The sequence below is a fragment of the Ochlerotatus camptorhynchus genome, unplaced genomic scaffold (assembly GCF_037179485.1).
Source record: "Ochlerotatus camptorhynchus isolate MF236.1 unplaced genomic scaffold, CSIRO-AGI_Acam_v1.1 ptg000301l, whole genome shotgun sequence".
NCBI classification, from domain to species: Eukaryota; Metazoa; Arthropoda; class Insecta; order Diptera; family Culicidae; genus Ochlerotatus; species Ochlerotatus camptorhynchus.
The window spans coordinates 103,790-127,500 of NW_027040789.1; the positions used below are offsets into that span (position 1 = coordinate 103,790).

The 23,711-nt window shown below is 37.4% G+C and overlaps 1 protein-coding gene across 2 annotated transcripts in view; it reads right to left on the reverse strand.

The window, feature by feature from the left end:
- Positions 1-23,711, reverse strand: part of LOC135707022 (calcineurin-binding protein cabin-1-like) — a 340,814-nt gene that overhangs the window by 41,443 nt on the left and 275,660 nt on the right. For both annotated transcript variants that reach the window (XM_065228739.1, XM_065228740.1), the window contains exons 15-17: positions 22,931-23,098; positions 22,197-22,866; positions 22,003-22,116 (exon numbers count right to left, since the gene is read on the reverse strand). In XM_065228739.1, coding sequence (XP_065084811.1) covers positions 22,003-22,116; positions 22,197-22,866; positions 22,931-23,098 — 952 coding nt within the window. The remainder of the gene's footprint in view (positions 1-22,002; positions 22,117-22,196; positions 22,867-22,930; positions 23,099-23,711) is intronic.

Genomic DNA, 23,711 nt, shown 5'->3' on the forward strand with positions numbered 1-23,711 from the left:
CCCGGTAAACCCGCGTCGGATTATAACTCGTACCGTCCCATCGCGATGCTGTCCTGTATTATAAAAAATTATTCTTTTTCGTCTAGACAAATGGGTCGAGTCGAATGGCTTACTTTCAGATACGCAATTTGGATTTCGGAGAGGCAAAGGAACGAGCGACTGTCTTGCGTTGCTTTCAACTGAAATTCAACTGGCCTATGCGTAAAAACAGCAAATGGGTTCAGTTTTCTTGGACATTAAGGGGGTTTTTGATTCTGTTTGTATCGATGTCCTTTCGGATAAACTCCACGATAGTGGGCTTTCACCAATTATGAACAACTATTTGAGCAACTTGTTGTCTGAGAAATATATGAGCTTTTCTCATGGAAACTCGACAACTTCACGAATTAGTTACATGGGTCTCCCCCAGGGTTCATGTTTAAGCCCCCTTCTTTATAATTTTTATGTAAAAGACATTGATGGTTGTCTTGATGAAAATTGCTCGCTAAGGCAGCTTGCAGATGACGGGGTTGTGTCCGTTATAGGGCCAAGTGCACCGGATCTGCAAGGACCATTGCAAGATACCTTAGACAATTTGTCTACTTGGGCTATGAAGCTGGGTATCGAATTCTCTCCGGAGAAAACTGAGTTGGTTGTTTTTTCTAGGAAGCATCATCCTGCACAGTTACAGCTTCAACTAAAGGGTAGAACAATCACTCAAAGTATATCTTTCAAGTATTTAGGTGGCTGGTTCGATTCCAAAAGCACGTGGGGGAAAACATATTGCGTATGTGAAACAAAAATGCCAACAAAGAATCAATTTTCTTCGTACAATCACTGGAACTTGGTGGGGAGCACACCCGGAAGATCTGATCAAGTTGTATCGAACAACCATCTTGTCGGTTCTGTTTTCAATCCGCGGCGAAAACACATATCCTGAAGCTGCAACGGGTTCAATACCGTTGCCTCCGAATCGCGCTAGGCTGTATGCACTCGACGCATACGATGAGCCTCGAAGTACTCGCGGGTGTTCTCCCACTGACAGATCGTTTCGCGGAACTGTCCTTCCGGTTTCTTATCCGTTGTGAAGTAATGCACCCATTGGTAATAGAAAACTTTGAGAAGCTGCTCGACAGAAATCCTCAAACAAGATTCATGAGTCTCTATTACGAGACGCTGGAGATTGGCCCTTCTTCATTCAATTCCTCTCGTGTTTGCCTCCAAGACTTTTATAGTTCCTCTGTAAATTTTGATTTGACCATGTTGCAAGAAATCCGTGGAATACCAGATCACCATCGGTCGATGGTTGTTACCTTAATTTTTGCAAACAAGTACCACCATGTTAGTAACAATAAGAGTTTTTTCACAGATGGGTCAACTATAAACGCTTCCACTGGATTTGGAGTATTCAACGAATTTCATAGCGCCTCATATCAACTGCAAAAACCCTGTTCCGTATACGTTGCGGAACTAGCAGCCATATTTTACGCAGTAGAGTAAATTGCTTCACTACCATCTGATCACTATTTCATTTTTACTGATAGCCTTAGCTCGTTGGAGGCTATTCGATCAATGAGGCCGATGAAGCACTCCTCGTATTTCCTGACCGAAATCAGAGCTAAATTGAGTACTTTATCTAACTGCTCCTATAATATACTTTGGGTCCCATCTCATTGCTCAATTCCGGGTAATTAGCTAAGGTGGGCGCTACGGAAGGCGATATTTTTGATCGACAAATCGCCTTTGCGGAATTTTTCTCAATTACCCGTCAGCACGTCCTCACCAACTGGCAACAAAAATGGAATGAGAGTGATCTGGTAAGATGGTTACATTCTATTCTCCCACAGGTATTGAACAAGCCATGGTTCAAAGGATTGGACATGAACCGTGACTTTATACGTGTCATGTCAAGGCTCATGTCTAATCACTACTCGTTAGACTCGCATTTCTTCCGAATCGGGCTCGCAGGCAGCAATTTTTGCGCTTGTGGTAGTGGCTATCACGATATCGACCACGTGCTTTGGTCATGCACCCTCCATTGTGTTGCTAGATCCGAGTTATCCGCATCCCTCAGGGCCCGAGGAAAACAACCCATGCGGCCCGTTAGAGACATCTTGGCGAGCCGAGATCTCGACTATTTCAATTTAATTTATGTGTTTTTAAAACGGATAGATCTGAGGATTTAGTAGTTAGTGTCATCTTGTGTTCCCCCAAGTTGTTGGCTGCCCATCGGTGTACCCCCATGTTTGTCTTTTTCATCAGTTGGTCGCTTAGTTCGAGATCAAGAGCACCTTGCTCTCCAAACCTTGTGTTCTCAATCCCTACCCTGCCATCCATTTGTTACAATTTGTTACCCCTAACCTTGAGATAGCCGCGAGTAATCGGCCCCCGCTTTACTAACGTTAGTTTTAAGAAATTTTGTAACCTAAACAATGAATATCGGCTCCGCAAAGCTACGGCAAATGAGCCTGAAAAAAATAAACGCATTTATAAAAAAAAAAGACTTGCGACGTGTTTACGGTTTTGCGACATTAATCTTTTTGCAGATGATACTGTGTTATTCATTGCAGCTAAGGATTTAGAAGTTGCCGTCTCACACTTGAATAAAGATTTGCAGTATCTAAGTAGATGGTTGAAGTGTAAGCAGTTAAAATTGAATACAAGTAAAACTTAATTTATGGTAATTTCGCGGAATCGATTAAATGAGAACTTCTCTGTTGTAATTGATGATGAGACTATTGATCGCGTTCAGGAGATTAAATATCTTGGCGTGATTATTGATGACAATCTTAAGTTCAACTCTCACATTGACAACGTCATCAAGAAAATTGCTAAGAAGTATGGAATTCTATGTCGATTGAAAACCGATTTAACTATTCCAGGAAAATACAGCTATACAAATCAATCATCTCTCCTCATCTAGACTTTTGCCCATCCATTTTATTTCTGTCCAATGCAACACAAATATCGAGATTACAGCGCTTGCTGAATAAAATAATGCGTTTGATTTTGAGATGTAATAGATTCACTTCCTCAACTTTGATGCTAGACGCCTTACAATGGTTGTTGGTGAAGCAAAGAATTGTATATTTGACTATGGTGTTCATTTTTAAAGTGGGGTAACTGATGATGGTTGGACCTATTTAGGCCGGTTTCACACAACGTCAACATTCATGTCGTATTTTTTTTTATGAATTCAACATATAATTATGAAAAATGCGTGATTAGGGGAAATATCTACCTTTCTTATTTCTAATAATAACATAAAAAGTTAAATATTATGAACAAATAATTTAAAAAAAAGTTTTTATTCAGCAAAGAATTATGATGTTGGTTGGACCTATACTGATCTTGGTTGGACCTAAAAAATGATGATGGTTGGACCTATTTTTGCAAATGCTAGTTTAGCCCATATTTGTTCAAAAACTTTGTTTAGAGCTTATTGGCATCATGAAAAACCCCTGTTTATACAGTTTTTTTTTATGAATTTGCTATTTTAAAAAAATCAAGAAATTTGAGTTTAACTTCGTTTTTAAAAAAGTTCACTTTCCACGCATTAGCCATGAATACATCATGGCTCATTTTCTCGGAAATCATTGACCCGATTTGGATTTTTTTTTAACGTCAAACTATAGGTATTGTGGTCCTATTGAAAGCTATCGAATATTTTTGGAATCGGTCAACTGGTTCCGGAGATATGGCCGGAACAAGTTCCAGGGTATATGGAACATGGACCTAATTTTGACATGGAAGGAATAAAACCTACCATGCGACACTTCACATTACTTCCAAATTCGATAACAAGATCAATAACAAAATTGAGTGCCTTGGACCACATTGACCACTTCCGGGCATGTTCTAGGTGCCCCGGGGAATTTAGGGGCTTAAAATGACAGAATATCAGAACTTAATTCCGGTTTTATAGTTTTTTTCTCCTAGGATTTTTTTTTGCGGAAATAAGTTTCAGCTAGCAATTTTTAGTTTGTTAACATTTTATTTCAAGTTAATTCACACACAGAAGGTGTATGAGAAGTGCTTAATGTAAATTCATATTAACAGATTCTTTCGGCGCTTTCGTGGTAGTTCGGAAATCGGTGGTTACCCTTTCAGCCAACCTGACGATGGAATTCCTCCTTTAAATTTACGCCTAACTAGTGACGCAAGGTCTTTAGCAGCTTCCAAGATCTTTTTGGCCGTCTTGGGACTGCCAGAAGCAGCGCACATACAAACCCAATCCGCTAGCTGGTTCTCCAAATCAACACTCAACACTATTTCCCTTCCATATTTCTTGCCGTGGCTTCCCTTAATTTTTGCGTGAAGTGTCGTTTTCGGAATACTGTACCTTTTCTTTGCCTGATACGCGGTAAGTGATTTATTTCTTACTAAAAGAACAGCCTCTTGAAAATTTTCGACCGTATAACTCTTTTCTTTAGCCATTTTTTCAATCGAAGAAACTGATCACTCGGCCAAAACGAAATCGAATTTCAAATCAGCTGCGTATGAAGGATGTAGACAAACCGAAGCGCACCTAGCGGCCGTCTTAGGAAACACATAGGTCCAACCATCATCATAAGTAGGTTCAACCATGATCATATTTATCTATTCGAATTTCGTCAATTATTCAAACATTTTAGTGAAACCAATAGATAAATGGCGTACTAACGTGTTGTTTACACCTTAAAGCAGTATTTTACTGCATGAAAATAAAAATAAATGTAAAAAATATTCCTTTTTTGTATGTTTGAAAGTAAGGCATGATGACGAGCTAATGCGTGGAAAGGGAACTGTTTTGAACACATTGAAATTAAATTGTTTTGAAGTTTTTTCAATAAAACACCCATGCAAAAGAGTTTTTATGATAGTAAAGTGATCTTTGAAAATAAAAAGTTAGCGAAGATTGACTAAACTAGCAATTGAAAAAATAGGTCCAACCATCATCAGTTTTTGGATAGGTCCAACCAGAATCAATTACCCTAGTTAACGGTTTGCTGTCTCGATATTTGTGTGATCGAATTGAAAGAGTAAGTGACTATCATAGATATAATACTAGAAACGCGGATGAAATAAGAACACCACATTTCTTGACTTGTGCTTCACAGAATTCATTATTTTTTAAAGGAATAAATGTTTCCAATTCGATGCCTAGACACATTAGCAGAATTTAAGAGACATTGCATTTCACACGTTAAAACTGTGATTTTTTTTATGAATTGACAAATTATGTATCTTGACGAAGTTAGTTATTTTGTATGGATAGCTGTTATAACGACTTTTTAATAATTATTGCAGCACTGCAAAAAACTATTTTGTTCGCCACGATGGTGATGATGGATTTTTGATATTTGATTTAATAGTAGTAATAAAAAAAATAGTAGTCTACAAAGGTTGAGCCTCGCGCGCGTATTACGGATATAGAGGACTGAATTTAACATTTGATAAAAAAAATGCAATTTTGAAGCTTATTTGGAAGATACCTTGAGTTAGTAGTAAGTTTTCTGGCAAAAGTTGGGGGTTCGTGAACATTCCTGACATTGCTGAAAATTATGATAGCATCAGATTGCGGGGCTACTAGTGTAATAGGATGCTTTGTTGATTGTTCATTAACTCTTGATTGCTTGTAATACTTATGAATATTTTAGGTGGACGAAAAGGCGAACTAAGAGGTGGACGCCTGAGCTTTTCCACATTTATATCGCTGTGAAGGAACTGTAAACTCTAGAGGGAATTTATATCTGTAACTGAAACCAGTTCGATTTTGTTGGCCAACCTGGTTAAAATGTCATATTTAATTATCTTAAAGATAAATCGTCCAGCTCAAAACTTTGTAGGGGTAAGAGGTGGGACCATCATCATCATTATTTTCGGGGGAATGGTTTTCTGGGTAATGTTATAGAATCGATAATTCAGCCATATATAGGAGTTAATTCGATCATTCGGGTGAGACCCTCCCTTTTTTTGTTTCCATTTTATTTGAAGCAGGATTGTAATTAAAATTGGGGAGCTCGGCTAGCTTGACCGCTACCGCTTTTGCTTACTGAGTAGAACATCGTGGGTTTATTCCCAAGCTCCAAAACAAAACAATTACTATGGTCGATGCGATGCGCAAGCTTAAGCGAATACTGACCCATCTCCTACCCAACTATCCAACTCCGTAGCATCTATGTGGGCGTCGGTGAGTCGCTGGCCTTCCGTTAAGTAGATGTTACAATATCCTTCCTTTCCCCGTAACGGAGAAGATGGGTGTGGCCGGCAATGGTAATTGACAGGGTGTCCATTCAAATTCCTTTTTTCAATTCCCGTTTTTTTCCCGATTATTTAAAAAAACTCTACCTTAAACAAAAAAAAAAGGCGTTAAAAAATAACCTTAGATATAATGATACAATTTTGTCAGCAGAATTCCTCTACAATATGCAGGACTGGTAGTGGTTATACAATAGTATTGACTACAATAACGAAAAAAGTGACCAAATAGTGACTTTAAAACAATAAAAATATTGGTCACTTTTTTATTGTTTTAAAGTCACTATAATTTTATATAACATTTATTGATCGGATTAAAGATATGAATCTAATCTGTCGTTGAATGCGATCCGCTTTGACACATATTATAAATTCCCAAGCCACCATGAGCATTTTAAAGTTTTTTTTTAATAAAACAAATGGTTGAAGGATCTTATAAATTTGTTTTCGTAAAATCAGTATTATCGATTATCCAGATAGGTTAATTTGTAATCTCCTTTTCCTCACACAGTAATCATTTTTCTGCCACGATTTTTTGCAAACCAACCACCGATGAATAAGTTGAATTTAGATTCAGATCGCGAATTGGTTGAATTTCGGGATGTAAAAGATTGAACATAGAAAATTAATAGGAAATCTTGAAATTAAAAAAAAAATTGAGTCGCAAGAAAAATGTTCAACGTTTTGGACAAATTCGTCAATTTTAAGACAAGCAATTTTAAAGATCTCTGGAACCTAGAAAAGTGTTCTGGATCGTATCAATAATTATCATTATTCTGGAACGAGGAAAATTTTCTCGAAAAATCTCGATTTTTTAAAAAGTTGTAAGAGTACATTTTAGAGATATTGGACATTTTTTGTTTAATGCTAGTACTTAGTAATTCGTTATCGTTAATTCAAACAAATTAATAAAGCGTAGAATAATTAACGATATGTAAGAATGAAAGTTTACAGTCCGAGAAACATTTAATGATTCTAAAATATAGAAAAAAAATATTTTAAACTAGAGTTTATCTAAAATCTGGGATTGGAAATTAGCTGATTCCAGACTTGTAGAAAATACAATTTGATGGGCTTGGAAAAGGACTTCTGAAAAAAGAAGATTCCACTACATGATTTTTCGATGTTTGCCGATACTAAAGCTTCCGGCCTTCAAAGATTTATCGAAATTCAGGTCTTTGAAAAAATCTCTAGCGCTTGGAAAGATTCCTAAACCATTTTCCAACATATAAGGCTAGGAAAACTTTCAAGATGACGAAGAGATATCGGAACCAGAGTTTATTTTTTTTTCGAAACCTCAGAAAATTTGTGATATCTCGAGATCATAGACAATGAAAAAAAAAATGTATATCCTGATTTTACCTTAAGATAACGCACTCTGGTCATTCTATTTAAGAATTTAAAAACTTGTTTTTTCGGGGTTTTCCAGTTGTCTAACCTAGTTTTCCCAGTTTATTTGAAACAGTTAAATATAGTAAAATATCCCAAGTACCGTCACAATTTTTATCGCATGATTGTGTTTTATCCTTACTTTGAAGCATAGATTATTATTTCGGTTAACTGTTGACCCTAAAGAATACAGTATGTAATATGTAGTAAGGTCAAATTATGTTATTCGCAATTGGGGATTGGAATTCAGAAGAGAAATGCAAGGAAATTCCAATGATGATTTTTAAAATAATCTTTACAGGATTTCAAGAGGATGATTTGAGAATGCTTAGCAAAATTTCAAGGAAAGTATTTTTTATTTATAGTAATTTTCAAACTCTCGGATCATTCGTGCTTTATCCGGGTGAGATTGAACTCATGATTTTGGAGTAGGCATGGAAAATCATTTGCATTCATTTCGTGCATTCATTTACATTCATTTGCCTCTAACTTTTTTCTTAAACAGCATTCTGTAATTGATGTATAAAGCTTTTGTAGGTTTTGTTAACTTTTGTTAACAAGTCAAATTCGTATCTCTTATGCACGACGAACCAGAGCGAACAGAAGCCACTACTGTTTTTCAGTGAATGTATTGTACATTTACTGTAAAACAGTAACAAGTTCTGCCCACTCTAGTTCGTGATGCATAAGAGATACAGATTTTAATTATGAGCAAAAGTTGTGGCTTATAACAAAACCTACAAAAGCTCTATACATCATTTTGCGGAATGCTGTTAATGAAAAAAGTTAGAGGCAAATGAATGTAAATCAATGTATGAAATGAATGCAAATTATTTTCCATGCTTGTTTTGGAGTGAGAGGTATGGATTCAGATCTTTATGTTTTATAGACTAACCTCGGTATTAAAAGATGTCCTAATCTTGGTATGTCGTATGTATGATCGTCCGTCGAGTAATAACAAAATAGATTCCCCGTTTTCGATGGTGGAATTCTCACTTGCTCTCCTCTCATGTAACAACTCAGCTCCAGGAATGGATAGAATCAAATTCAACTTGCTTAAAAATCTCCCAGACGTCGCGAAGAGACGCTTGTTGAACTTATTCAATCAATTTCTGGAGCACAACATTGTTCCGGATGACTGGAGGCAAGCAAGGTTGCAAAGACTCATTTCAGCTAAAATATTTTTTTTCGTAATAATAAAACCAAAAAATGGTATGATGGCATGTTTTACTTGTAACTTACAAGAAGAGGTTACAAACTATGCGTTGGAAACATAAAACCTGTAAATTTTGCTTTCTATGAGTCACAATCAGCGATTTGCTGATCGCTGAGTGAGTGAGTGAGTGAGTGAGTGAGTTTGTGAAAAATCGCTGATTGTGACTCTCATGAAGTGAAATAAACAGGTTTAATATGTCAAACACATTCTTTGCAACCTCTTCTTGTATCCTACCAATTCAAAATTTGATCATGGCATCTAATTATTTCATAATTTAGAAAAACATTGTTTTAGCTGAAATGAGTCTATACAACCTTGGAGGCAAGTAAGAGTTATCGCCATTCGAAAACCCGGTAAACCCGCGTCGGATTATAACTCGTACCGTCCCATCGCGATGCTGTCCTGTATTATAAAAAATTATTCTTTTTCGTCTAGACAAATGGGTCGAGTCGAATGGCTTACTTTCAGATACGCAATTTGGATTTCGGAGAGGCAAAGGAACGAGCGACTGTCTTGCGTTGCTTTCAACTGAAATTCAACTGGCCTATGCGTAAAAACAGCAAATGGGTTCAGTTTTCTTGGACATTAAGGGGGTTTTTGATTCTGTTTGTATCGATGTCCTTTCGGATAAACTCCACGATAGTGGGCTTTCACCAATTATGAACAACTATTTGAGCAACTTGTTGTCTGAGAAATATATGAGCTTTTCTCATGGAAACTCGACAACTTCACGAATTAGTTACATGGGTCTCCCCCAGGGTTCATGTTTAAGCCCCCTTCTTTATAATTTTTATGTAAAAGACATTGATGGTTGTCTTGATGAAAATTGCTCGCTAAGGCAGCTTGCAGATGACGGGGTTGTGTCCGTTATAGGGCCAAGTGCACCGGATCTGCAAGGACCATTGCAAGATACCTTAGACAATTTGTCTACTTGGGCTATGAAGCTGGGTATCGAATTCTCTCCGGAGAAAACTGAGTTGGTTGTTTTTTCTAGGAAGCATCATCCTGCACAGTTACAGCTTCAACTAAAGGGTAGAACAATCACTCAAAGTATATCTTTCAAGTATTTAGGTGGCTGGTTCGATTCCAAAAGCACGTGGGGGAAAACATATTGCGTATGTGAAACAAAAATGCCAACAAAGAATCAATTTTCTTCGTACAATCACTGGAACTTGGTGGGGAGCACACCCGGAAGATCTGATCAAGTTGTATCGAACAACCATCTTGTCGGTTCTGTTTTCAATCCGCGGCGAAAACACATATCCTGAAGCTGCAACGGGTTCAATACCGTTGCCTCCGAATCGCGCTAGGCTGTATGCACTCGACGCATACGATGAGCCTCGAAGTACTCGCGGGTGTTCTCCCACTGACAGATCGTTTCGCGGAACTGTCCTTCCGGTTTCTTATCCGTTGTGAAGTAATGCACCCATTGGTAATAGAAAACTTTGAGAAGCTGCTCGACAGAAATCCTCAAACAAGATTCATGAGTCTCTATTACGAGACGCTGGAGATTGGCCCTTCTTCATTCAATTCCTCTCGTGTTTGCCTCCAAGACTTTTATAGTTCCTCTGTAAATTTTGATTTGACCATGTTGCAAGAAATCCGTGGAATACCAGATCACCATCGGTCGATGGTTGTTACCTTAATTTTTGCAAACAAGTACCACCATGTTAGTAACAATAAGAGTTTTTTCACAGATGGGTCAACTATAAACGCTTCCACTGGATTTGGAGTATTCAACGAATTTCATAGCGCCTCATATCAACTGCAAAAACCCTGTTCCGTATACGTTGCGGAACTAGCAGCCATATTTTACGCAGTAGAGTAAATTGCTTCACTACCATCTGATCACTATTTCATTTTTACTGATAGCCTTAGCTCGTTGGAGGCTATTCGATCAATGAGGCCGATGAAGCACTCCTCGTATTTCCTGACCGAAATCAGAGCTAAATTGAGTACTTTATCTAACTGCTCCTATAATATACTTTGGGTCCCATCTCATTGCTCAATTCCGGGTAATTAGCTAAGGTGGGCGCTACGGAAGGCGATATTTTTGATCGACAAATCGCCTTTGCGGAATTTTTCTCAATTACCCGTCAGCACGTCCTCACCAACTGGCAACAAAAATGGAATGAGAGTGATCTGGTAAGATGGTTACATTCTATTCTCCCACAGGTATTGAACAAGCCATGGTTCAAAGGATTGGACATGAACCGTGACTTTATACGTGTCATGTCAAGGCTCATGTCTAATCACTACTCGTTAGACTCGCATTTCTTCCGAATCGGGCTCGCAGGCAGCAATTTTTGCGCTTGTGGTAGTGGCTATCACGATATCGACCACGTGCTTTGGTCATGCACCCTCCATTGTGTTGCTAGATCCGAGTTATCCGCATCCCTCAGGGCCCGAGGAAAACAACCCATGCGGCCCGTTAGAGACATCTTGGCGAGCCGAGATCTCGACTATTTCAATTTAATTTATGTGTTTTTAAAACGGATAGATCTGAGGATTTAGTAGTTAGTGTCATCTTGTGTTCCCCCAAGTTGTTGGCTGCCCATCGGTGTACCCCCATGTTTGTCTTTTTCATCAGTTGGTCGCTTAGTTCGAGATCAAGAGCACCTTGCTCTCCAAACCTTGTGTTCTCAATCCCTACCCTGCCATCCATTTGTTACAATTTGTTACCCCTAACCTTGAGATAGCCGCGAGTAATCGGCCCCCGCTTTACTAACGTTAGTTTTAAGAAATTTTGTAACCTAAACAATGAATATCGGCTCCGCAAAGCTACGGCAAATGAGCCTGAAAAAAATAAACGCATTTATAAAAAAAAAAGACTTGCGACGTGTTTACGGTTTTGCGACATTAATCTTTTTGCAGATGATACTGTGTTATTCATTGCAGCTAAGGATTTAGAAGTTGCCGTCTCACACTTGAATAAAGATTTGCAGTATCTAAGTAGATGGTTGAAGTGTAAGCAGTTAAAATTGAATACAAGTAAAACTTAATTTATGGTAATTTCGCGGAATCGATTAAATGAGAACTTCTCTGTTGTAATTGATGATGAGACTATTGATCGCGTTCAGGAGATTAAATATCTTGGCGTGATTATTGATGACAATCTTAAGTTCAACTCTCACATTGACAACGTCATCAAGAAAATTGCTAAGAAGTATGGAATTCTATGTCGATTGAAAACCGATTTAACTATTCCAGGAAAATACAGCTATACAAATCAATCATCTCTCCTCATCTAGACTTTTGCCCATCCATTTTATTTCTGTCCAATGCAACACAAATATCGAGATTACAGCGCTTGCTGAATAAAATAATGCGTTTGATTTTGAGATGTAATAGATTCACTTCCTCAACTTTGATGCTAGACGCCTTACAATGGTTGTTGGTGAAGCAAAGAATTGTATATTTGACTATGGTGTTCATTTTTAAAGTGGGGTAACTGATGATGGTTGGACCTATTTAGGCCGGTTTCACACAACGTCAACATTCATGTCGTATTTTTTTTTATGAATTCAACATATAATTATGAAAAATGCGTGATTAGGGGAAATATCTACCTTTCTTATTTCTAATAATAACATAAAAAGTTAAATATTATGAACAAATAATTTAAAAAAAAGTTTTTATTCAGCAAAGAATTATGATGTTGGTTGGACCTATACTGATCTTGGTTGGACCTAAAAAATGATGATGGTTGGACCTATTTTTGCAAATGCTAGTTTAGCCCATATTTGTTCAAAAACTTTGTTTAGAGCTTATTGGCATCATGAAAAACCCCTGTTTATACAGTTTTTTTTTAGTAGGTTTTGTTAACTTTTGTTAACAAGTCAAATTCGTATCTCTTATGCACGACGAACCAGAGCGAACAGAAGCCACTACTGTTTTTCAGTGAATGTATTGTACATTTACTGTAAAACAGTAACAAGTTCTGCCCACTCTAGTTCGTGATGCATAAGAGATACAGATTTTAATTATGAGCAAAAGTTGTGGCTTATAACAAAACCTACAAAAGCTCTATACATCATTTTGCGGAATGCTGTTAATGAAAAAAGTTAGAGGCAAATGAATGTAAATCAATGTATGAAATGAATGCAAATTATTTTCCATGCTTGTTTTGGAGTGAGAGGTATGGATTCAGATCTTTATGTTTTATAGACTAACCTCGGTATTAAAAGATGTCCTAATCTTGGTATCTGGTTAGCACAAAGTGTCAAATATACTCGGGTGTAGGTTTCGAAGATCGAGATGAAAACGAAGCACTTCTCCGTGCTTGGACTTCTCTGGTCCTAATCACAATGACATTTCTTTATTATACGTTCTCACTTAAATACTATGTTTTACAATTTACCTACTGACTCGAGTGGAGAAGGCGTAGAGAAGAAAACCCAAACATAAACATGGGCGTGCGCTACGCTGAGTCGTTGCGCCGCACTCTAATGAAGGGCAGGGGTGTTTACCTGAAAATGCTAAATGCATTGTCAAGGTGATGATGATTGTTTACTGCTAGGCTTTCCAGATGTTTTTGGAAAGTCTGCAAAAACCCAACAGTTACAGTTTATGGCTTTACTGCTGACTGTAAAGGACAGCGTAAGACCTTCTAAAATATAGAGGGTAGCTCGGATGCTACAAGTGCAGAAATTAATGTTTAATTTATCTCTATGTCCACTGTCGAAAATTTGCATGCCAAGCATGATCGGAGTTTGCAAGGAGTTTGAGACGGCATGAATCTGCTTCTCTATCTTGAAGTAGCTACGTAACAGGATATGTCTCGCTCAGCCTTTATACTAGAACTACTTCACTAGGAAAACTGTTGCAAAAGAATTCAAGCAATATATTCAAGCAACCATATGAAATTCTATAAATTTAGCTATTGTAGTAGGAACAACGACAAAATCATCGGTTGATCCGGGCGCGAACAAATTGCGAGTGAGAGAAAATAATAATATGAAAGTTGTAAGCAAGAGAATATAATGATGTATGTGTTATAAATAACATTACAAGTTTAAAAGTTTAAAGGATTCTTCAAGACCAAATAATGGCTTACAAAACTAAAATAAAATCAATTTTTTTACTAAGGATGAGTATATATCATCTTTCCCGGTGCAATTTGGGGTTTCCCGCATTTTTCCCGGTTAATCCGAATTCCCGTTTTTTCCCGGATTTCCCGGTTTTCCCGGTTGGATGGACATACTCTAATTGTCATGCTTTTCCTATTCAGAATCCTGATTGGAGAGCTATTAATTCCTAAATAGTTTTCCTTAAGTAATTAGAATATGCAAGTTAATATATACATAACAGTTACCAGTATGCAACCTACAAATTACTCCATCACAAACGCAAAAAAAAAGTATTTTATAAGAGACCTTTCTTTTCCTTTGTTCGGGACATCAAACCATTGCGACCAGTACTTTGATCTATTGTACATATTTTTCGTGTCCTTAGTTTAGTGTATGTCGTATTACTGTCGTATTATTGAGAAATGATGAAGTAATCGGTTTTGATACAGTTGTCATTCTTGCCTTCATCGCAAGGAATCGATTCTAATTGAAAGGTCCCGCTATTTATACCCTTCGAAGTGTTGGAACACTTTCCAAAGGCACGCCCCTTTATCAGTCAAAATTGGATTCCTTAACAACAAAATTAAGCAATGACACCGATAATGACCATGCATCAGTCTTAACCCCTACAAACTTGGGAAAAACGAATAGAACATTAGGAATCACATAGATGAAAACTAACTAATTAATGTTGTCCTTCTTTCAAGATCATCGTCGGCAACCTTATCACTTATCACTTATCACAAGGCATAAAAAGTAACAGTGACTAAGATGCGTTCCTTTGATTACTGAAAAACCCTGTTCATCTAGTTTTAAATAGTCAGGACTAGGAATCGGTGGTAGATCTTAGATCCGTAACGTACCACGAAAAGGCGATCTACCCACGTTAAGGGCTATATGAGACCATAAACCGAATGATGCTCCCTCTAAACGGCCCCTCCGCGTCCTACTATAAACGCAAAAAAAATCCCATTGCCCCCTCACGTAAAAACAATACTTAAAGAATTTCCAAATCTATTTTCTTATTATTTTTTTTTTTCCTTTGGTTTGTTTTTTCCGTCGATCTTGTTTTCCGTGCTGAGCACCAATGCTACCGACGTGCCAGGAAGGCAGCTCCCACACCTGGACCCTACCTATCGACCCATCAACTCATGAACCGGGGACCAACGGCTTTACTTCCCATCCGAAGGAAGGCGTGATCAGAGATGTTATGCCTCAGAACATCCCGGCGGCGCCGACTGGTATTTCCAAATCTAAATATAAGTGCAAAATAAAACCCATAACCCACTCATTTGGCCAGGCTTAGCGTCAGACAGCGAAGACGTGCGCTCTACTCAAAAATCCCTTTCTTTCAAATTCACCCTTAATTTTAAACTTTACCCAGTGAGTATTGACACTTCACAAAGTTGTGATGGAACACGGGCGTGAGATTAACTAGAAAATTAAAAATACCCTTGAACCTGTTTTTTTTTTATATATATATATTTGTGTATTAAGCTGGAGCGGCGTGACAGCTTAGTTTTCAAGACTTGACCCATTTGAATGAATTTTGTTTCTATCTTTGACAATACAGCAGAAGGACTAGCCTATGTTGGCCGCTTGAACACTGAATTCCGTATGTATTGTTTCAAGATAGTTATAGAAAAAATGCTGTGACGTGTGCGCGTAGATACATCCGCGTAGTAAACCGATTGAATAAGTAAATACGCTTCGAACGAAATATCTAAATTATGTATGTTACGAAAACCGCGCGAATTCCGGCTTATTATCATTTAAAGAGTGCCACCATAATAAATGTGATAGCCTATGTTGGCAAGTTGATTAATTTTGGTTTCCTCCCTAGATATTCTACTTATTTTATTGTTGAGCTTTGTTTCAATTTAGTCATTTTACCGCACGTAAGGGTAAGAGGGGCATAGTAAACAGGTGGGGCATAGTGAGCATCCCATGCACCAGCTTGGACTTCCGGCCGTTCGGAACAAAGTGGTTGGTGGTAGGATCAATATCATGATGATATTGAACCTACTGCCAGTTGATTTGTTTCATGCAGCTAGAGATCCAGGGCCAAAGTACGGGATGCTCACTATGCCCCACTTGTTCACTATGCCCCTCCTCCCTCAATCATTTCAAAATTTCGCGACCGCACCGAACAAATTCTATGCTACATAAGCTCAAAAGCGTTTGACAAGCTCTACCGAATTGCGTATCACTTCTGCATAAGCTTCGTAGACGTAGGCGCGTTGAATCCGACAGTCGGCAAAGGTTTAACCTGTACCAACACCGCTTAAGGAACGACCTCGAGTCAGTAAAACCGTTTAGAGCTAAACATCTAAATTACGTAAGATACGAAAATCGCGCAAATTGTGAACGCCACGCGAGACAACCGTAGAGAAAAAACAGCTTATTATCACTTAAAGAGTGCCACCAAAATAAATGTGATAGCCTATGTTGGCAAGTTGATTAATTTTGGTTTCCTCCCTAAATATTCTACTTATTTTACTGTTGAGCTTTGTTTCAATTTAGTTATTTTACCGCACGTATCAATCATTTCAAAATTTCGCGGCCGTACCGAACAAATTCTATACTACAGAAGTTGAAAAAAAAACTTTTGGTGAGCCCTACCGCATTGCGAATCACTTCTGCGTAAGCTCCGTAGACGTAGGCGCGTTGATTCCGACAGTCGCGAAAAGTTAAACATTCATCAATACCACATAAGGAAAGATCGATTTTACGTAGGGTTTAGTTCATAGATTAACATTGACTGCTGTTTACAAATGTAAGTACTTGAACACTAAGAACAAATGCTTTAACCGCATATATAAGAGATTTCACGTATTGAGAGAATAATATAGTAATCGAGTACAACAAACTCAGGGGAATACAATACCTCCAAAAGTTTAAAAGTTATTAATTGTCACATACCTATACTTTTACTTATTTTATTATTATTATTATTATTATCTCTATTTAGGAGAGTTTTACTTATTTCCTAAACTATTCCTCTCCTTGTTAATCTGCTTAATGCTATTGGTCTGCTTGCGTTTTCTTATTAAAGGTCAAGACTAAATAAGAAGATTTATTCTACAACTTTAAAGGTTAGTTGCCTCCCTAAGCGGACCCCCCGTATCCTAATTCTTTTGTTAATCTACTTAATGTGATTAGACTTTCTGAAGTTTCTTATTTAAGTTCATTGGATGATTATGATATCTCATTAGTCTAATTTAATAAATTATTAAAAGCTCTAATTCACCTTATCAATCATAACCCGAGCTTTATAAGTACCTGCACTTGTGCTTGTAATCTGAAATTAAACGTGTTTCAAGTACTTTTGATTTTGGCCTATACCTAATTATTATATCTTAGTTCGACCCAGGTAACACCTTCATGTGACTAAAATGCTTCATTTTGAAGTTAGTTTCCTAGCTGATTTTTTAATTATATAGGGTATATGCTCCAACTAAGCTCGCACGCTTCCACTATGTCGCACCACAAAAATACGTATGGGTATGTCATAATAGAAGCACGCCACAGTGGAAATCCCGAGCCATAGTTCAAACACTTATCCCAAATCAAAATGAAGCACATATAAGATTAGTTACAATACCATGTACAAAAATGATGTTTAACATTGTTTCCTGAGTTTTACTTCAATGAAAACAACAATGAAAGCTTGTCACGCAAATAGAAGCAAGGTTGCAAAGACTCATTTCAGCTAAAATAATGTTTTTCGGAATAATAAAACCAAAAGATGGTATGATGGCATGTTTCACTTGTAACTTACAAGAAGAGGTTACAAAGTATGCGTTGGAAACATAAAACCTGTAAATTTTGCTTTCTATGAGTCACAATCAGCGATTTGCTGATCGCTGAGTGAGTGAGTGAGTGAGTGAGTGAGTTTGTGAAAAATCGCTGATTGTGACTCTCATGAAGTGAAATAAACAGGTTTAATATGTCAAACACATTCTTTGCAACCTCTTCTTGTATCCTACCAATTCAAAATTTGATCATGGCATCTAATTATTTCATAATTTAGAAAAACATTGTTTTAGCTGAAATGAGTCTTTGCAACCTTGAATAGAAGGAGCACCGTTGGACACTTTCTGAAATATTTCAATCGTATAATTCCCTTGCAAACCCAAATAAATCTATCTGCGTAAAAATAAATAAAATAAGAGTGATTTGCGGCAAACCCGCCAGTATCGCACCCAACGTCACGTAAGCGTACTACGACGCGGCTCTCAATCAAAGGAGTAACAAGTGTGATACTATCACTGCTGGACTAGATCTTTGGTTTTCTCATGTAATGGTTCATCAGAGAGGGGAAGCTTAGTAATCCCCATTGCTTGCCCATGACGCCATTCTATCGCGGCATGAGCCAGCAACGCCGGCCCCAAACCTACCGTCTCCAACACTCCACTATAAAGCATGAAATTAAGCCCGCCCACCAACAGCAAGGTGCAAAAACTAGCCAAGGGGAGGGAAAATACCCTTGAACCTGTTAGGATAATATCTGAAAGATCCAAATTCGGCCAACGCCCGCCCCGTTAAATTTAATTACAATATTGCGACAAAAAACGAAATGATTATTTTGAATTCACTTAAGTACTGCAATCCAAATTGCAAGTGTAGGGACATTAACTTAAATTTAATTTCATGAAAAAGCCATAAGCGAATTCAACCATTCAGGTCAATGTGGATATTATTGAAAATAATTATGAATAAATTTGAAAAATCTCACCCAATTCTCCATCGTGCTTGAATCCTTGGCAGCACTGTTCAGTTTCATCCATCATGACCAACACTGTAGCTACTTACTGTAGCTACCAACGCTACATTTCCGAATATGATACACACAAGCAAACCTGCCAATGATTTGAAGGCTTCCACATAAATCCTCCTGTCCTGCTCTTCACAATGAACGAAGTATGTCACCAAAGTATATTGATCACTCATTTACGACGTGCACTCCAGGCAAGCAAAGCAGAAATCATCAATGATGATCAGTCACCATAACGTAAAGCTCGTCATCATAACGTAAAATTACATCAAGTTTGGAAATGCGTCAAATAACCCTCCCCTTGGCTAGTTTTTGCACCTTGCTGTTGGTGGGCGAGCTTAATTTCATGCTAGTGGACTGTTGGAGACGGTGGGTTTATGGTCGGCGTTACTGGCTCATGCCGCGATAGAATGGCGTCATGGGCAGGCAATGGAGATTACTGAGCTTCCCCTCTCTGATAAACCACTGCATGAGAGAACCAAAGATCTAGTCTAGCAGTGATAGTATTACACTTGTTACTCCTTTAATTGAGAGCCGCGTCGTAGTACGCTTACGTATAGGCACTGACGTTGGGTGTGATACTGGCGGGTTTTGCCGCAAATCACTCTTATTTTATTTATTTTTACGCAGATAGATTCATTTGGGTTTGCAAGGGAATTATACTATTGAAATATTTCAGAAAGTGCCCAACAGTGCTCCTTCTATTTGCGTGACAAGCTTTCATTGTTGTTTTCATTGAATTATTACTCAGGAAACAATGTTAAACATCATTTTTGTACATGGTATTGCAACTAATCTTATATGTGCTTCATTTTGATTTGGGATAAGTGTTTGAACTATGGCTCGGGATTTCGACTGTGGTGTGCTTCTATTGTGACATACCCATATGTATTTTTGTGGTGCCACATAGTGGAAGCGTGAGAGCGTAGTTGGAACATTTACCCTATACAATATACAATTTAAAATTAGCTTGGAAACTAACTTCAAAGTGAAGCATTTGAGTCACTTGAAGGTGTCATCTGGGACGAACAAAGATATAATTAATATATGTAAAAGCCAGAAGTACTTGAAACACGTTAAATTGTAGTTTAAAAGCATGGGTTATGATTGTGTAGGTAGATTAGAGATTTCAGTTATTTATTAAATAAACTTCAATTATAGAATTCAGAAAGTTAATTAACATAAGAGATAGGACGCGGGGGGTCCGCTTAGGGAGGCGACTAGCCTATGAAGTTGTATAATAAATCTTCATATTTAGTGTATTTGTTAATTACAGACAATGTCAATAGCGAAAGTCATATCTTCAACCAGGCGCTTACGAACAAGTGAAGTTTTAGGAAAGATGTGGTAAATATGTTGATAGGTTTGAAATAAGAATTAGGATTGTTGTGCTTTAGTTTTCGGTAAGGTATGATGTGTCAACAAAGCCCTTTTGAGCAAATTTTCAAACATCAAATTGATTGAGTGATTTATTGAAAGACATTGCGTTGCGAAAATTGACAAGTCATACATCTAACATAGTAGTAGTAGCAGTGTCGCATAATCTTATCACAATTGCTGCAAATAGTGCTGGAGGGGCCGGCAGGGCTGAATACGGATCAAAACTAACATAACTACTAACACTAAAATGATCCCGGAACTAACACTTATCCATTGCACTTTTAGTTATATATTAGATTTATTTTTCTACTAAGTCATCTATGCTTCTTTCTATTTTTTGGATCAAGTACAACTAATACTAATCTACCTTTATGTATGTTTTACTCCCTTTTAACCCATTATCTTTATGAATGGCGAATCATATGACGTGAGACACGTACAAGCTGGAACTCAAAGAATTACTTCGAACAGGATGTCAAACAAATTCAGGACCAATCCAAATGAGACCAGAAACCAACAAGGCATCGGGGAGTTATATATTCTGGGAGAGGTATTTGATAAATAATCAAAAAGTGGTAAGTTAAAATCAGAGCCAAGGATCATGAGAGGTAATTGTCAATAATTCATTAATTAGTAGAAATCTCGATAACTTTTTCAAGGGAGCGTATCGGCTTTTGTAGGCGGTGCGTTTGGTCGTCGATTTGGCTTAACTGGTGGCTCGCCCACGCGGGCTGTCACTATCATCAGATAGGGGAAATTTTCCTCTACCTGCTGGTGGTACACTGGAGTCGCTTTTTACGCGGTTTTTTTTTACACGGTTTTTTTTACGCGGTTTTTTTTTACGCGGATTTCGGAATTTACGCGGTTTTTTTTACGCGGATTCCGGAATTTACGCGGTTTTTTTTTACGCGGATTTTGGTTTTTTTTTTACGCGGATTTCAGAATTTACGCGGTATATCGCTTTTTACGCGTTTTTTTCTTACACGGTCTTTTTTCACTCGGTTTTTTTTACGCGGATTTCGGAATTTACGCGGTTTTTTTTTACGCGGATTCCGGAATTTACGCGGTTTTTTTTTACGCGGTTTTTTTTCACGCGGGACGTATCACCCGCGTAAAAAGCGACTCCAGTGTATTGATAAGCGTGTGCGTGCTGCCGGTTGCGCCGGATCGACGATCGGATGCATTGTTTGCAGGAGCTGGTGCTTCCCTTTAAAAAAGGAATCGAGAAATAACCATATTATCCTGTAATTGATATTACTATTTTTACATATCAATGAAATAAGTCATGACAGAGTAATAGATGGGGAAGGACAATAGACACAAGTTGACACAATAAACAAGACAAGTGGGGGTTAATACACAAGACAAAATGACAAAATAAGTGACGACAGAAGACAAGACTGGGACAAAATCAACCTTAAAAAAAAGAATGCGCAATTATATTATCAAAACTATTTGGATCAGCACAAAAACAACAGTGACCAAACGGGCACCATAGCCTAGGAACGTCTGTGTGTTGATTTAAAATAGAGGCTCATAGAAGCAAAATTTATCAATAAAAGGGATCCAGTGTAGAGTTTAAGCAAGTGCTGCCACTGGATCACTACAAAAAAAAAAAAAAAGTTTGGAAATGCGTCAAATATGGTGCTTCCTCGGTACAACGCAAAATATTCAAGTTTATTGTCAATTCCACGGTATTAGGTCGTGCGCGGAATTAGGCAGATCAAGGTACAGTACCCTATTCAGAAACGATACTTCAATTTTACTTCGTTTCGGCTAATCACGACCGATAGTTCGGTAGTACCTACATAGGAAATTAGTGAAAATGTTCATATTTTCGTAATTATTTTTTATATTTTTTTAATCCATTGTGCGTAAGTCTTAACTTTCAATACCAGGAAGCTCTTTTAGCACGTTATTAACGAAATGTTGATCCCGCATGAAATAATTACCTCATCATCTGTTGAACTATCGCTATCAGAATCAGTGCTTGGAGAATCCGTTCCTGAAGAACTCGTAGCGTTACTCGTGGTTGTAGTCGTAGTGTTCGTTGCAGGGATGCTTTCCTGAAACGGACATTTAAATACAATTAATATTAGTTTGATTATTACTAATCGTACACAACAAACAGCTTTACAAGTATTACCTGCGATATCCTTCTAGATACACACTCTTGTTTTTTATCGCTATAAGATTCGATTATTCGATTTTCAGTGATGTTATGTATAGTTTGAAGTTTGTCATCGTCACTTGTGAAGTAGCATTTTTCATCTGATCTGGAAAATTCTTCACTACTTCCAATCTTCGTTGAAGTATTAGGAATAACATTCTGAATTTTGTCGCTGGATCCTACTAGTTTCCTTTTAAATGTAACGTCACTAATTTTAGCCCTATTTACTGCAAAAGGACTTACTGCCAACTCTTTTAATATTTTTTTGAATAATCCTGCTTCGTGTTTACCAATAGACGAATGTTTTTCGGTGTATTTGATAATAGCTGCATTAGCTCGATAAAAAAGCTCCAATGCTTCTATAGATAGCTGAGATGGATTACTATGATTTACCTTGATTGGATACGTAGCATTACATTCATATAAACACTTCGCTGCTTTAAGATAATGTGCTAGATAAACCATTGGTTGATCTTTTCTTTTTTCGGCAATTTTTCCAAGCATGTAATGGTACAACCATTTTTCGTCTTCATTATTGCCCCTATAGTGATGTTCCTCCTTCTGATCAACATTAGTTTCCGCGTTCACTCTTTCGAAACTCTTGTGTGCAATGTTCATATAATACACTTGTTGGGACGTTAGATAGCTTAAAATGTGTTGTAAATATCATATGAAATAAAATACATGTATCCATAAGCATTATTACATACCTGTAACTAGATTTAACTGACGATTTTATAGTTCGAGCACAATATGAACTAACATTATACGCAAATGATCCATATTCAACCCAGAGTTGTGGATCATGTTCGTTTAATATTAAGGACTGTTCAAAACATCGCATTGTATTATTTGTTTCATGAAGGAATAACGAATAACTGAAATAAAAGAAAAACATTTTTTCAGCAAACCACAATAAGTATTGGAAATGGATTAAAACATGAATGAGAACTATCTTCTGGGGGGAAGCAAAAAAGATAATATGAGCAATTCCCTCCGAATTCGCAAATCGGTTTATTTTTGTATTTTTTTATTTGGTTGAAAATTTGCAGAAACGTTCCCTATGACCCAAGAGAAGAGGTGACAATACGGGGGCGAAAATGGACCACTTTTCTGTCAAACGTAACCAGCTCCTGATTGGCCGACTTCATGTGCGTAAGATAGAGATAGAGATAGAGATAGATAAAGATAGAGATAGAGATAGAAATAAAATAGGAAGAAGCCAATTGTCACCTCTTCCTCTTAGCTTATAACCGCCTATGCCATGTTGCATCTTCATATCGCCAATTTGAATTCAGCCTTATTTTTGAAAAGGACCTAAATGGACAATGGACAAAACTATTTGGAAAAAATATGCACTCTAGAAAAAATTACCCAACTTTCTCAACAAATGATTTTTTGTACTTTTTTTTATTTGTTGATATGTTTTAGGGGACAAAAATGCCATATTTTGCACTATATGTCAAGATGCAGAAATGATGGAAAAAAAAG